Source organism: Macaca nemestrina, chromosome 5, assembly GCF_043159975.1.
Source record: "Macaca nemestrina isolate mMacNem1 chromosome 5, mMacNem.hap1, whole genome shotgun sequence".
Lineage (NCBI taxonomy): Eukaryota > Metazoa > Chordata > Mammalia > Primates > Cercopithecidae > Macaca > Macaca nemestrina.
Window position 1 is genome coordinate 143,635,816 of NC_092129.1, and position 15,447 is coordinate 143,651,262.

Here is a 15,447-nt window from a genome sequence, read left to right on the forward strand (position 1 = left end):
CTTCCCACCTTGGGGATACTCAGTTTGACTCCTTCCTTGTAGTCACACAATATTGGATCTCTGTTCCCATCTTCTCCAACCATCTGGCTACATTTGTCATCTAGTCCAGCTTGTGCTGCTGGTTTCCAGCCCTCCCTCTCTGCCCCACCAACTATTTCTCTACTTCTGATGGGGAAAACCTCACCGTTTTCAGTCTTTCTCTTTGTGTGTATGTGTTGGGAGGATGGGTAGGGAAGGAGGGAGAAAGGAAGAAAGGAAAGACAGAGGAAGAGACAGAGACAGAGATTGAAAGAGACTGAACTGCCATATGTTCATGGCACAGGGTTTTGGGAGGATAATGAGGGAAGGGGACAGGAGTTCTTAAACCTTGAAAATGCTGATATGCAATGGCATGTGAGTGAGATCCTTCACAAACTCTATGTGGAACTCAGTCCTCCCTATCTGGGGGCAGTAGTCACTAGAATATGGCTTTATATTGCATGTGAACATGAATGAGTCTGGAGGCCAAGAATTCTGATTTGTCTCCCCAGTGGCTAGGCCTCAGAACAGCTCCCCAACCCCCTTTCTTTAGGCTGAGGTCAAGCCCTTATTAAGCCACAGTGCAACCTCAGAGAAAGAAGGTGCACTTCTACCTGATTTATATTATTCATAATAGCTACCTAGAAATGTGGTGGTCATTAATTGGTTTGGGTGGATGTTTTCCTGAAAGGTGGGGAGGGGATAAAAACCTCTATTTTGGTCCTGCTAAGTGGAAGGGGAAGAGCACAGAAATGCGAGAATATCAGTAGGGGTGGGAATTAAGTCAAAAGCAGGATGGGTGCAGAGAAACAAACACAGACGTTCCACCTGCCACTATCAGGAGTTGGTTATAGGTGTAACTTGCTCTTAGAGTAAGAATTATTCTTATGTTTGAAAGGGACAATTACCACAGCTTATCTAAAAAGCGGATATTTAAAGATACTTTCAGGTAAGTACACTGACCTTCAAATAGGTGTAACTGAAATGATGGGGGAATTAGGGGAATCTGCAATGCTTCTGCCTTTCTGTAAGAGTGAGTTGCAAATCTGGAGAGTGAGTAATTATTTAAATTGGAGAAAAGTTCATTTTTCTGAAGATGAATTTCTAAACAGCAGTTCCATTCAAATTCTGTGGCTGCTTTGCAAACAAAGCTTATGCTTTTATGACTTTTTTAAAAATGGATTTAATGGACTGAGTTCATTTAGACAGGAGAGATCGAATGAATGAGCGGAATTAAAATACACATCCATTTGGCCGTCAGTCATTGTTTAAGCCACTCAACCACCCAACTTTTCTAATTAAATGACATTGCAGTCCCTGTATAAAGGCTGCGATGGATAAATTAGTACTTGGTGAGTGCTTTGAAGATGAAAATCACAGTATGAGTAATGAGCAGGGTTTTTTTTTCCTTGGGCTGGAAACGGCATCTTTTGTGTTTTCCCACTGCACCGTGAGTCACCTGGATTGACATTGCAGAAAGCCTCCTCTCACAAAGGAAGAGCAAGAGAGACAGTAGGGACAGACTTTTATTTGACTTACAAGGCAAATTAGGAAAGAGCCTGCATCCATTCACATCTGTACAAGGAATTATATGACCTACACATTCGCTACCTATAGAAACTGGTCATATTTTGCAGGAATTTATACATTAGGAAATCACATGGAAATGATCTTGTTTAAACATTCATGAAGAACAAACATCCCCCAAGAGCACTGAAGATAGAAATCTAGCTTTGTCCCTCCTGAGAGCTTGGCTTACCTCTCTGTTGGTGCATTTAAAGGTCTGCATCAAATCCCTCCAGAACTGATGGGATGCTGGAGTTTGTCTGCTTTGAGGATGTGATGATTATTTTAGTGGGAGGAGCTTAGAACTGCAGGTTTGGAGGTAAAGTGTGAACTGTTTGGCAAGATCAAGCACTGGCTGGCTGGGGTGAATTTTGCCCTTCCCTCAATGCTCCCATTGGCTCCCCTGCAAAGAACTCAACTTTTTATACGTTCCAAACTGTAGTGAGAGGTCTTTTCTTACTACATCTAAACATTCTCATTTAGATATGTTTTTCTTGTCCTGAATTGCTTTGACACAGCAATAATTAGTCATGCTACATTGTCTAGGCTGGCTAATTACTGAGAGCTTGGCAGGCCCCATCAGAAAGGTTGCATCACCCAATGTAAGTTAGGATCCAAGCCGGTGGCTGCCCCACTCCTCATTGCATCCAAATGTAGAATGAGGTGCATCCTTTTCAACCCTGACAGCCTCTCACTCTCAGTTGCACCCCCAAATTGGTCACAGCTGAAAGAACAGCATTCACAGTATGGCCAGCAGGGTCGCCTCTTCCTGAGGCAGCAGTCGGGGAGGAGGAGTGCAGGGAGGGAAGTTGGATGCATCAGGGGAAAAATGGAGCCACTGCTAGACAAGGTCCTGGAAAACAGACTAAAATGGCCAAAGAAGAGAGAAAACTCTCTCCTCTGAGGGATTCAGATATACACACACACACACACACACACACACACACACACACACACACACACACATATATATATATACAGAGAGAGAGAGAGAGAGAGAGAGAGAGAGCGCGTCCAAGAGGCTTGGGGAGTTATTGGAAAACAATTATGCTTATCTGCTTCCTGCCAGTCTGTATTCATTGACAGAGCAGAAGTAGTTATAGATATTGCAGACACACTGTGGCACTAAATAAAGTGTTTAAAATTATACTGCTTAATAACGCTTCCTGTCTCGGCCCTCTGCAAACCCAGAGAGCTGATTTGGGCCAGCAGGTAACAGTATAGGGGCATGGTAATGTGGTTGGCATAAATTTCTCACTTGGGCTATTTTCTTTCCCAGGGGAACTCACTCCAGCCACAAAAGAGGGGAAAATGTTAGAGTTGATCCTAATTGGTTTCTGCTGAATGTTTAGCACGTCATTCACACAGGTGTCTTAGCAGACTAAGCCTCTGTATTTTACTTGAGAATTTTTATAGTTTGCCTCATAGGAACCAAAAGTAGGATCAGCACTGTAGATTAGAATCAGTTCAACAGAGGGAAAATAAACCTTTGGAATAGATTTTGCCTTCCCTGAGCACGTCGCAGGCATTAGCAAATAATGGGAGCCCTGTCTGCGCATGGAGAGGAAGTATCTACCACTTAGACTCCTAGCCTCGGGTGTGCGGTCCTGTGACCTGCACAGCGGGTGTGATGATTCTGGAGTCATCATCTCCTAACTTTATGCTGTTATGCACAGAAGAAGCATGCACACACACATGCACACACATACACCCACACACACCCACACACAATGTTCTTTCCTTGCGGAAGAAAGAAATGGGAGGGACTGAGGAGCAGAGGTCTCCTGACTGTGAGCTGCTGGATAGAACACAGCCAACCCTGATGAGAGTGGCCAAGACCTTCAGAGCATGGATGGGAGTTGACTCCATTTGCCCTTTGTGCTGCTGTGCCATCTTTGCTAGGCTACAGTTGCCATTTGCTAGCTGTTTCCAAATTCAGAGAGTGCTAAAGAGGTAAAGGGGGAGGTTCTAGACCTTTTAGGCTATTTTAGAACACTCTGTGTGGCTATCAATACAACTTTTCAAACACATACAGAGGCATCAGAAAAAAAAAATTAAGCCAATCCATTAAAAGAGTGCTGGAATTGCTGTCCAACATGACTCACGTGCTGTTTCTATGCGTATGTGTGCCCTGATGCATTTCATTTCTAAAGTTTAAGACAAGGATGAATGAAGTACCAGAGTAAAAACAGGAAAGCACATCCTTCCCCTCCTCTCACCGGTATAAATTACAAAGGAGATGACACTTTCACCATCTGATGAGTCTACCTTTGCCGCTGTGTTTCCTCTTCAGCAGAAATTCCAGATAACACCACTGACTTTTACTTAGAGTATCTTGAACAGCTATTTATAGTTTTCACCTATCCTTCCCAGAGACCTCACTAGACTGAGAGACAAGGGCTTGTCTGGGTCTTGGCCCAGCTCAACCACCCTCTGGTTTTGTGACCTTGGGCAAGCCACCTCTGCAAGCCTCATTCCTCAATCCTATAGATTGGGCCAGGGGAGATCACCAAGGTCTTTCTCTGCTCAGAGTCTCCCAGAGCTCCAACGATGTGGTCTACAGCATGAGGCACTAAGACCATCAGAAATCATCCCTGCAATCCAGAAACTCATTTTAAAGGGAAGGAACTTTGCAATGTAAGTGGTTTGTTTCAGTTCTGTGATTCGGCTGCTTGAAAGACTGAAATGGCAAAGAAAAGTTGACAAAATGCAAGCCCCACACAAGTTTGAGGAAGCTGGCCAGAGTGCTGAAGTCAACTGCTGTTCACAACAGCCATCAGACCTTGTGGCTGCAAAGCTCAAACAAAAGCAGCACCTACACCCTGTTGGTCAGCAATAGTACCCCGGGACAGAGGCAGCCGAGAGAGTTCTCAGCAAGCTCCAGGCGTGTGGCATTAGGCATCAGGCATGTAAACAGCTGGTGGAATTTCAGAGTACATCGCATTCCATAGTTCCCAGACCTGTTGGAGCCATATTTAGCTTAGGAGAGCTTGGAAAGAGTGCAGTGCCATTTGAATGACTATTAATAGCTTCGGGGGGCGTGGGGAGCGGGGGTTAGAGCAAAGCAAAGATTTCTTCAGTTCGATATCTTGTATGTATTCATGAAAGACAAACTTCCTCCATGTTAAAAGGCTTGGGTGTGGGGGTCTGACGAGCCTTCTGAAATCAGGAATCACCAGTTCCAGTTGGGAAGACAACTCTACTTACAGTTTAAACTAAATGATTTGAGCTTCCCAGGTGCCTAACTAAGCAATTTCTTCCCTACAATCCCTCTTCTCAGCAATTTATTTCACACAGATTATATCAATCTGTTTCTTTGTTGCTATGTAATGTAATAATCATTCTCAAAATCCTCAGTTTATCCAAAACTTAAACACTTGCACCAGAGCTGTGCCCCACATCAACCCACTGGTGCCCACCCTCATGAAGAGACAGCAAATAAGGGGTGCCACTGGGAAGCCTGCCCTTGTTCTGGGGAAGCAGGAATGCCCCCCTGCCCATATTGTCTCAGTCAAGGCAGCCATCCACACAATTCCTTTCTTTAGCCCGAGGTTCAACTTCCCTATTAACATAGACAACACTTCACTGAAGCTGAAGTATAAGAAATTTTCTGCTTGATGTGTTTAATATCCTAGTTTCCTTGCACATCACATGCCTCTCTGAGGGGCACAGGAGAATGTGTCTGGGGTAAGGTTTGGGGGAGGGTTCCCACCATTTAAAAGGGAGGGAGAGACCGACTCATAAAGGAATCCGTCGGAACCCTCTGCTCTCCCCGGAGGTCCTGACGCCCAAGAGCGAGCTCTCTCTTGCTCCAAAAGCTTCCTTTGCAGCCACGAACTCCTTGCCAGCCTCTCTAGGATGGCTGGCTGTCTGGGTATCTGCAGTGCTGCTGTGTGTCACCATGGCTTGGGGCTTCCTCACCGTGGCTGGGGACAGAATTGGTAGGTTTCCCCACCCAGCCTTTCTGCTGTTCATTATTTGTGGGGGAGGCTGCAGGCAGGGCAAACCTTAATTAGCTCCAAGTGTGAGTGGGTCAAATCAATTACTGCTGCACTCTCCCGAACACCACCACAACCACCATGATTCCGCTCATTTCCACTAGATGGGAGGAATCGGAATTGTCCATTTACGCACACAGACTGTTCACAGCAATGAAGAAAAGTGAATGAAGTATATACAAGCTCCCAAGTGGGGGAATTTCAAAGACAGGGGGAGCCTGCCTCCATGGTGATCATGGGGACTATTGGTTTCTCTAAGAGAGTCTCTTCATGGTCACATCCCCTAAAGCTAGAGAGTGTATCCAAATTCCCACTCAAGAGACAGCGTGTGGTCACAGATAATGTATTTCCAAGGAGAGGTGGAGGCAACGTCTCTCTTGGCCCTCTGGGCTCCTGGAAGTGGCAGGTAATCTGCACCCACAGTCTGGACATTCCTAACGTGTCCCTAGATGAAACCCAGAGGATTCTTGAGCGTCTTTAAAACAGACTTGGGAGCTCATACCCCAGGGCTGGGCTCCCTGGTGGCAAGGCTGCCCTGATTCTCTGGGCATGGCAGAGGCAGGCACCAAAACAAATACCTGGAGGAGAAGCGGGCACCTTCTCAATGCTCATTCTCAACACCACCTACAGCCGTTTCCAGAAACGGCTGCTGGCAGTGGCCCAAACAAAGCCCCTCAAAAAGAAACTGGGCAGTAAGATGAGGGGGCAAGATGAGGGAAATAAGCAACCCAGACATACAAACAGCTTCCCTTTGAGAGAAGACAGGGGAGGGTGGTGACCCCAAGTGGTGCAAGCAGAGGAGGCTCCCGTCACTCCTGCTCTGTGTTTGGCTGAGGTCAGAAGAGCCACTTTCAGAACCACCTCCTCTTGCAAGCCCCAGTTTCACTAATAAGCCATTGACCTTGAGTTTGAGTCTGGGGTTGATTTGCGGCTCTGTCTGGGGGAACCCCAAGGGCCTGTGGCTTCATGAGAAGAAATCCTCCTCATTTTCACAGCGATCATTTTTCCTCTCCTCTCGCCACTGTGATCAAATTAGGAGGCTGCTTTTCCTAGGAGAAAATGTGTCCATAGTCCCAGGAGGCACTGCCCATTTACCTGTCTGATGGATTTGGGGAGGGAAAGCAGGATGTATGTGTGTGTGTGTCCCTTCCTTCCCCTGTCCCTGGGAGTGTCTCTCCCACCTGGATTGGCCACCCGGCCTGCAGCAAGGACCCCAGGGAGAGCAGGCGCTGGAGTCTCAGCTGCAGGAGGCCTGGCAAGTGGCTGTGTACATGCTGCTGCCCGCCGTGGCCCCACTGCTCAGGCTGCTGGTGGGACACTTGAGGGGCTTCATGCTGCTGTCCCTCTGGATGTGCAAGTGCTCAAGCCGCCAGCGCTCCCAGCTCTTCCGAAATTCCAACTGGACCTTCCATGGGAAAAGGAGGGAAACAAAAGCCATCCTGCAAACCAACTGCTCACAAAATGGCCCCACTGTTACATTAGCGGGGAAGGGAAGAAATCCACTGCATTATATTAAGAGACACAAGTCAAGGCCTTCGGGCGCCTAAATTAATATCCCAATAAAATTGTTTATTGTTGCCTCCTATTTTCTGCATCTCCTCGGGAGAGAGATCGGCTTGATGACCTAATTGGTCTTTTCCATCTCTAAACTCTGTGATTCAGCTAAGTACCTTTTACAATCCATCACAGTATTATTTAACGGAAGAGAATGAGAGGGAGGGTGAAACGCAGGGAGACAGGAGATGGGAGAGAGAAGAGAGACTCTGTCTTTACAGTACACATCCCAATTTCAGCTTGGATGATTGGGAAGGGGGACAGCAACCCCCAGCCTTCCTGGTGTCTACAGCAGACCCTTCTAAACTCCCTGAGGGCTTCTCTCCAGGCCCCAGCACCTCACAGGGGAGGAGGGAGGGAAGGAAGGAATGCGGCTGAGACGAGCAACAGCAGGGAGGAAGGGGCAGCCAATGAGGGCTTCTCAACTGATGCCATCCAGAGAGACTCTGCAGTGACCTGGGTGCAGCCCAGGGAGGTCAGTCAGCCAGGATCCCTGTTGTGCTGGGCTCTGGCCTCCCCATCAGGAAAAGCCTCTCAGGAGGGCAGATGCTTGGGGACCAGATTGTTGGGGCAGAAAGGGACAAATCCAAGTAACGCCGTGGAGCCCCCATCCCTTGAGGGTTTGTGACAATGCCGTGGCTCCCTGTGGTGGCCAGTGATTCTGGTCCCTGGAGAGGCCTAGCTGGAACCTGAAAAGCTAGTCCTGGGGGGTCTAGACTGCTCTTCTGGGTGATGTTCCCATAAATTTGCTTTCCAGAGCTTCTTTGAAGTCCCCAGCCTTCCCACACCAGAGTGTCTGGGGTCTGGGCCCTTCCTTTTAGGCCAAGTCACCAAGATGGCCTGCTGCCAGCGGCTGTGGATAAGGGGCCAATCGCCCCACCAGCCCCTGTGCAAACAACCCTCCTCTCCTCCTCCTTTGTCATCCATCCAGCTACGCCCAGCAAGACGCCTGGTATGGCTGCATGCCATCCCTTAAAAGAACATTTTCTGCACTGAGTAGAGTTGAGATGGCCCAGAGGCTGCCTGCCAGGATGACGCCAGTGTCCCATGCAGCGTCAGGAACCCAAGCCTGAGTGGGGGAGGGAAGGAGGCTGAGCAGACACCACCTACAGCCACCCTATTGTATTCCAGCTCCCTGCCCGGCTGAGCCTTTGTGAAGGGAGCATATGCTGACAGCTGGGATGGGGGCCCTGAGTCCAGTGGTGGACCCCACTTGTGCAGTTGCCAGGAAGTCAGGCTTGTTTCATAGCCTTTCCACTGGAGAAGGGGGGAAAGATGGTAAACTGAGGCACACCCCCGGGAAACCACCTCAGAGACCAAAGAGGTTTCAGGGACACCTGTGGGACTTCTCAAGGTGCTGACACACAGTGTCTCCTTCTGCCCCCATCTCCCTCAGCACTTTTCCTGAACCTCTGCTGTGACCCCTGTAATCACAATTGTCCTTGAAAATCACCATATTTATTGGGCACTTACTGTATGCACGGCATTTTCCATTGATTATCTCAGTTAACTTTCACGTCGACCCTGCAAAGCAGCTCTACATTTAAAGATGAGGAAACCGAGGTGCAGAGTGTTTATTTCCCCAGGTCACTTAGCCAGGATTTGAACCTAGATCTGGCCTGATTCCAATGCCCGGCTCCTAACCTCCGGCCTCCCACTGCATGACTTTTGCGGTCCTGCTTGTCCCTGGTCCATCTCCTCCCCCCTCACCTGGGAGCACCTCGAGGGCTGGGGCCACATCTTCCTCATCTCAGCGTCCGTGAACCTAGCACAGTGCCCAGCATACAGCAGGTGCTCAATACATGTGTTTTAAATGAGCCAAATGAATGAACACGTAAGTAGATGAGCATTTCACATCAGGTTGCTTCTGTTCCTCAGCTATGAAAATGAACACACAAAGACAACACCACTGATCCCGAGCACCTGGGCCGGCACTTCGGCCACCACACTTCCTCCTCCACCATCGGATTTATCCTCATCCCTGCCCTCCACCTCTGCAGTGCAGCACACCCCTCCTGACCTCCCTTTCCAGCAGGCACCACGCCAGCCTCAGGATTTGGAGTGAATTGGGAAGCGCATTCACCTTCACTTAGAGCTGGGGAGACAGAGGCAAGGGAGGCAAAACGACTTGCCCCAGGTCACACAGCTCAGCAGTGGCAGGGCTGGGACCAGCACTCAGGGCTCTGAGTCACCTCACTGTGGCTCTCAGGCACAAGCTACAGCAAAAGCACCTTCAGGCCTCCCCCGCCCTGTCGCCACTCCCGCTCACTAGCAGCTGGTGCAGGCCTTGGCAGCCACACAGAACCAATATTCAAGCCATCTTTTCTCCTCAGGTCACAAGTATCTGGCACTGCCATGGCAACCCTGGGTCTGCAGAACGGCTCTTGTGGACAGAGGCCTCAGCCCGAGAGCCACATGTGTCTTTTGTGGCCCAGTGACAATGATGTATCTGTCCTTGTGCCTGGAGCAGCCAGGGCATGAGGAGTCTCAGGGTGGGTTTAAAGGAACTGGGTGGTGCTCTGAAAGGAGACAGGTTCTCCTGTTCTCTGAGCAGGGTCTCCTGGACCCCATGGCACAAGCCTGGAAGATCCACGGGGTCTGTAGCCAGGCCTGGTCAGAGAGGTGCAACTCTGGTGATTCAGGGTCAAGTTCTTTTCCAAGGGCAAAGAAGTACTATCCCCTTACAAAGGTGGGCCAGTCATAGGTGGTGCATGAGGAGGGAAGTGATGAGATGACTGGGCTTGGAAGGATGGAATCTGGAGAAGCAGCTGAGTCAGGGGTCAGGGGAGACTCTTGGCAATGGTGGCGGGGAAACCAAGCACACATGTCTGCTGGTGGGGCTGCGGTGAGTGTGTCAGAGGAGAGAGAAGTGGGAAACAGGCACGTGGGGGGCTGAGATGACAAGGTGGCAGCAGGAAGCCTCAGTCTCTCCCCACGGGCCTCTGCTCCTCATCCCCACACAGGGATTCCTGCCACCCTGTCTTGTCCCCATCACCACTGGGCTGGAATGGAAAGCAGCAGAGCTCAGGGTTGGGTAGCACATCACCCAGCTGGCTGAGAGCATTCCTGGAGGGAAGGCCATCCACAGAGCTTAGGTTTTGCACTTCCTCGTTTGCATCAGTTTTAAAGAAATTCATTTTGAGGATATGGCAGTGGAGGAGGACCAGGGCTGCGGTGTCTTGCTGCCTCCTGTGGGTCAAGAGCCTGTTGGGTGAGGCCCTTCCCTCCTTCCCTGCCCTATCCTCCAAACTGAGCCTGCTGGATCCTCTGAGACCTGCCCCAGGAGCAGCCAGAATCCCATTTATGGGCCACTGTTTGCCAGGCACTGCCTTCACCTCCCCAGCACCTGCTGCCCTGAGGCATTCAGCGGGATCTCACCCCCACCACAGCCCAGTGGAATCTCGCCCCCACCACAGCCCACTAGCTCTACCGCCTTCTAGCTATTGAATTAGGGCTACTCATTTCATTTTGCTGAGCCTTAACGTTCTTAGCTGTGAATTGGGGATACCATCTGCTGCACAGCGTTGGATGTAATGAGACGCTTTGAGCAGCTTATATGCAGTAAGCACTTAAGAAACCTTGGTTTCCCTCCCATTTGGAGGTCTGAGGGCCATGCTTCCCATGGGTAGCCAGTTCAGCAGAGGCAGGGGGAGGCTCAGGGACAGGGGAACATTCCTCTCCCTTCCTTTTCACCCAGCCTCATTTTCTCTGCATGGCATCCTCTGAAATTCCCTGGGCCCCTGTCTCTGGGAATCACTGAATACTGATATCTAATAGCGATTGCTTACTGAGCATCTGGAGATAATGGTGTGTGTTTCTTCGTGCCAAGCAGCACCTGTGAGGAGCTAGGATGGGCCTTCAGCATCCCACCTTGAAGGAGGGACCTGTTCTCTGTTCCCCTTTCCCACCTTTTTCAGACTTTCTTAATCCTCACAGGAATCTCAAAGGTAGGCATTATTACCCCCACTTTGTAAATGCGCAAACTAAGTTTCAGAGCGGGCAAGTAACTTAGGCAAAGTCACACAGCTCATTAAGTGATGGTGCCTAGATCAGACCAAGTAAGATGCCAAAGCCTGCATCCTTGCATCTTTTCTGCTACATCACATTGCTTCTTCAAGCCATCTCGTAGCTCCCTGAAACACCCAGGTCCCCACCCACTGTCCTTTCTGCATCCCCCACACCCATAGAAAAAGACAAGTCTATTAATGCGCTGACTCCAAGATCCCTGAGCTCTGGGATTCCATAGCTGAGTACCTTGGAGGAAGGGGCCTTTTCCAGGTGCTTACGACACAGCCATGCCCTCCTCCCAGGAGCTGACCATCTCAGGGATGGGAGGGAGGCCTGCTGTCCTGCAGCCATTTGCAGGAGAAGGTGTGGGGCCAGCAAGAACCCCCTTCTCCCATCCTAGCACCAGAAAGCCACCCCCTCCCCCACAGTGAGCCAGGGCTCTTGCCTGTGTGTATGAAGAATGGGGTGCTTTCTGCTTTAATGCAGAATTAATTTGAATCCTGGCTCTGCCATGCCACTATTCCCATACTTCATCTTAGCCAGAAAGCTAAGAAGCGATGTGTGCCACTATTTCCAAACCTAGGTCACGTTTCTGACTCTCTCTGATCTTCAGTGTTCTCATGTATATATAAAAAAAAATGGGAATATGAAATAAGAATTTTAGTAGGGTGTGGGGGTCCTAATTAAATGAGATAGTGATTATTAAAGCCCCAACCATGTGGCTTGGGTATGTGTGTGTTGAATCACTTTGTAAGTGACAGTCACCACCACCAAGCAAAGAGGGTCATTCAGGATTCCCTTAACCTGAGGCTGGGTCTTCCCTAGGGTCACATGTCATTAGGGTATGCCTGTACATTTACGTGTGTGCGTGCGTGTGTGTGTGTGTGTGTTCATGTGTGAGAGAGATCCATGCACAGAAAACCAAATCTGTGAACAAGATGCCTTCTCACCCCTAGTGCCTCAGTGGGGGTGAGTAGGGGGTTTCAGCTGACAAGATTGATGGGAGTCCCCACTGTACAACTCCAGACTGGCCGATGGTACCCACCCACCAGGGTCCCCACCATCCCTCCTCCGAGCTTACCTCATTGTTGACAAAGCAGTACAAGATGGCCACCATCAGCCCCTGGAGACAAGAGTCACATCAGGAGGGAGGAAGCAAGAGGGAGGTGACCTGAAGACTGGCCCCTGGTCAGAAGCACCTTGGGACTCCATCCTCAATATCCCCCTCCCCAAATCCAGTAGCCCAGGCAGATCCAGGAGTGGGGCAGTGGCTTCCCTCTTATTTCCTTTCTGAAGGAACACCAGAGTTGCACCTTTCTGACTAGGCCTGGCTACAGGCCCCAGCTAGCCTCTCCCCATGGATCTCCCAGGCATGTGCCATGGGGTCCAGGAGACCCTGCTCAGAAGCTGCCCAGAAGCTGTAGAGATCCTACATCCAACCTCTCCTTGAGGAGGTCTGATCCAGTGAAGTACAATGACTCTGATCGTGGAGAACATTCCCCACCCCAGCCCCATCTGTTCACGCAGGAGACCCAGGGCTCCAGAATTGTGTTCTGTATGTCTGCACATGTATGTAAATACACACACATGAGCCCACATGTGTGCAGGCATCTCGTGACATTCGTGAGGGGCAGGGACCAGTTTTTTGTATTTTTACACCCCCTTAGCGTCATCTAATGCTAGTGGAGAGGATCAGTTCTTCTCTTTGAAACTGTGACACCGTAACTCTGGTTTTAACACCTCTGAGGCTCCTCTGCAAAGTGAGGTTAACCCTGCACATCTCCTGGGTTCTGTGAAGAGTGAATGGGCAATTCACTCCTTATAGGGCACAATTCACTCCTTTACATTTTACATGCAAAAATGCATGTAAAGCACCTGGCAGGGTGCTTGCCACCCAGTAGATGGCAGCTGCAATGCCAGGCTGGGTACCCAGAGCTACATCCAAGAAGGTTTCTTGTCCCATGTGCTTACAGAGAAGACTGGCCGGGGTATTGGGACACCTGGGGATACTAGTTCTGGCTCTGCTCCAACTAGGTGACTTTGGATAGGGATCACTTCTCCGGGTCTCAGTCTTCCCACCTTTTCCATCTGCATGATGCAGGCTGGTGTCTGTCCCACCCCCACTCTAGGACTTTACAAGCAAGTGTCCCCAACCATGAAGTCACCTGGAAGGAGGTAAAGGAGAGCTCCGTGAACAGCTTGATGAAGCGCAGGGTGCCCCGGGCATGCTCGTCCATCACAAAGGCAAAGATGACCTCATGAGTCCCCAGCAGGGGGATGAGTGTCAGCGTGGACTTGGCAAGTCTGAGGGGCAAGGCGGAGATCTCGAGTCATTCTGGACCTCTCCCATGGACTCTTTTCCCCTTTCTCTACCCTCTCCACTTCCTACCAAGTCCTGACATCTGGGTCATGGATGTTCTCCCACCCCAAATACCCTGGGAAAACAGTCTGCCTGGAGGGAAAGAATAGAGGTCAAGACCCCAAGAAGACCAGGGGCTGCCGAGAGACAGGGCAAAAGCAAGGGTTTGGGGTCCCAGGCCAGGCCTGGGTGGAAGAAGAGGGTAGTGTAGGGCTCTAAGCTAAGCATCCCAGGATCTCTCTTTCTTTCTGCTAGAAGGAAAGGGGCACCTGCTGAGGGTCCTCAGTAAATTCAGCTCAGTTACATCACCTGCATTTGATGTCTGTCTTGCACATGAGATTGGCCTTCAGTTTGGATACCACGACGCAGATGACCCGAACAAAGATGAGGAAGTTCACCTGCGGGGTGGGGCCGGGATTGGCAGGGGGCACCAGCCCAATCCTATCATAGCTGCCACTCCCATCCCTGACACCATCACTCACCCCAATGGCAAAGAGAATGGGCAGCCGGATAATGAGCCAGTAGTTCATGTTGGAGTTCCTGGTCCAGCAGCTGGGGAGGGAGAGAGATGCATGCATGCATCCAGCAGGACTCACAGGATCCCCAGCTCAAGTGCGGGCACAGGGGCCACCGATGCACGTGGCCATGTCGAGTGCCACACACACAGCTCCCAGGAGCCACCCAACAACCAGTCCCATGGACCCACAGGGTCCTGCCAGTGCACAGCCCCACAATACACACGTACAGTCCAAATACACAGTCATACACGGAGATGTACACAGCCCCCAAACAAGCTTTCAAGGACCTACCAACACAGTCATGTGTGTTCGCAGAATCATATACAAAATGACACAAACATTTCACTGTTTCACATAAACGGATATTACAGAAGAACCTGCAGGAGGGCACCATGTACCCCATAGACCCAGTACCATTAGTCATCAAACAATCCTAGGACCAGGCAGGGGCAGGGAGGGATTAGAGAACAAAATCCACATTCTAATCTCCTGGTCCCCACCTTTATCCTCCCAACAGATGGGTGCCCCAGGTACCAAGGAATCCCATGGACCTTGAGGATGGGGACCTGAACACATCCACCCCCTTGGAGCAGGACACTCACCCCTCGTCCTCATAGAGGTACTTGACAATGCCCCAGGGGACAACAAACAGCAGGGGAACACCTAAGAGAGAGGGAAAGATAGAAGGGGAGAGGGGCTGGCAGGCCAGAGCCACAGTCCACATGCCGAGGCCTCTCCCTGCCCCAGGCCCCTCACACTTCCAGCCTCTCTCTTTGCCTGGCCTCAAACTATGCTTTCTAGTTTTGTCTGGGCACTTGGGAGAACAGAGGCAGCAGGAGCCCCATGCAGACTCCCAGACTCTTCCTTACAGAGAGGTCCTCATCAGTCGTCAGTCCCCCACCTCCTATGTGCCAGGCACACTGTCGGGACTTGCCCTGAGAGTCCCGCCTGAGTCACCAGGTCACAGACACCCAAGTAGCAATGGGACTGGGCTGTGCGGTGGAGACAGCACGCTGGATGAGGCGAGGCGCAGGTGAACCCTCTGATGTCCTTTTTCTCTCTTGCTTCAGCCCACATTGCCGATCTTAGTCATCTCCTTCAGGCACTGGATGTCCTTTCAGTCATCTGTCCCCTACCCCTGTACACCTGCAAGAGGGCTCAGCAGAATCCTGGAATGGAGACAGGAGTCCAGTCCTTGATGCCAACTGACCAACTAACTGTCCACAGTGGCCTACAATAATAACAGCTACAACAATACTACTCTCCACTCAGCTGAGACTTGATTTGTGTGGTAGACGGCCTCTAAGATGACCCCTAGGGATCCCCACCTCCTGTGCTCTTACTCTTGTGCAGTTAATCCACATTGTATCAGTATTGTTTCATGTGACCCATGACATCTGGCAGAAGTGATGGCATGTCACTTCTG

General features: G+C 50.4%; 1 protein-coding gene across 1 annotated transcript in view; it reads right to left on the bottom strand.

Annotated features, from left to right (window-relative positions):
* Positions 1-652: 652 nt before the first annotated feature.
* LOC105474558 (glucagon like peptide 1 receptor) overlaps positions 653-15,447 on the bottom strand; it is a 43,362-nt gene continuing 28,567 nt past the window's right edge. The window contains exons 8-13 of the mRNA XM_011729347.2: positions 14,624-14,684; positions 13,986-14,055; positions 13,813-13,901; positions 13,310-13,448; positions 12,226-12,267; positions 653-6,987 (exon numbers count right to left, since the gene is read on the bottom strand). Of these exons, the coding sequence (XP_011727649.2) occupies positions 6,820-6,987; positions 12,226-12,267; positions 13,310-13,448; positions 13,813-13,901; positions 13,986-14,055; positions 14,624-14,684 (569 nt within the window). The 3' untranslated portion in view covers positions 653-6,819. The remainder of the gene's footprint in view (positions 6,988-12,225; positions 12,268-13,309; positions 13,449-13,812; positions 13,902-13,985; positions 14,056-14,623; positions 14,685-15,447) is intronic.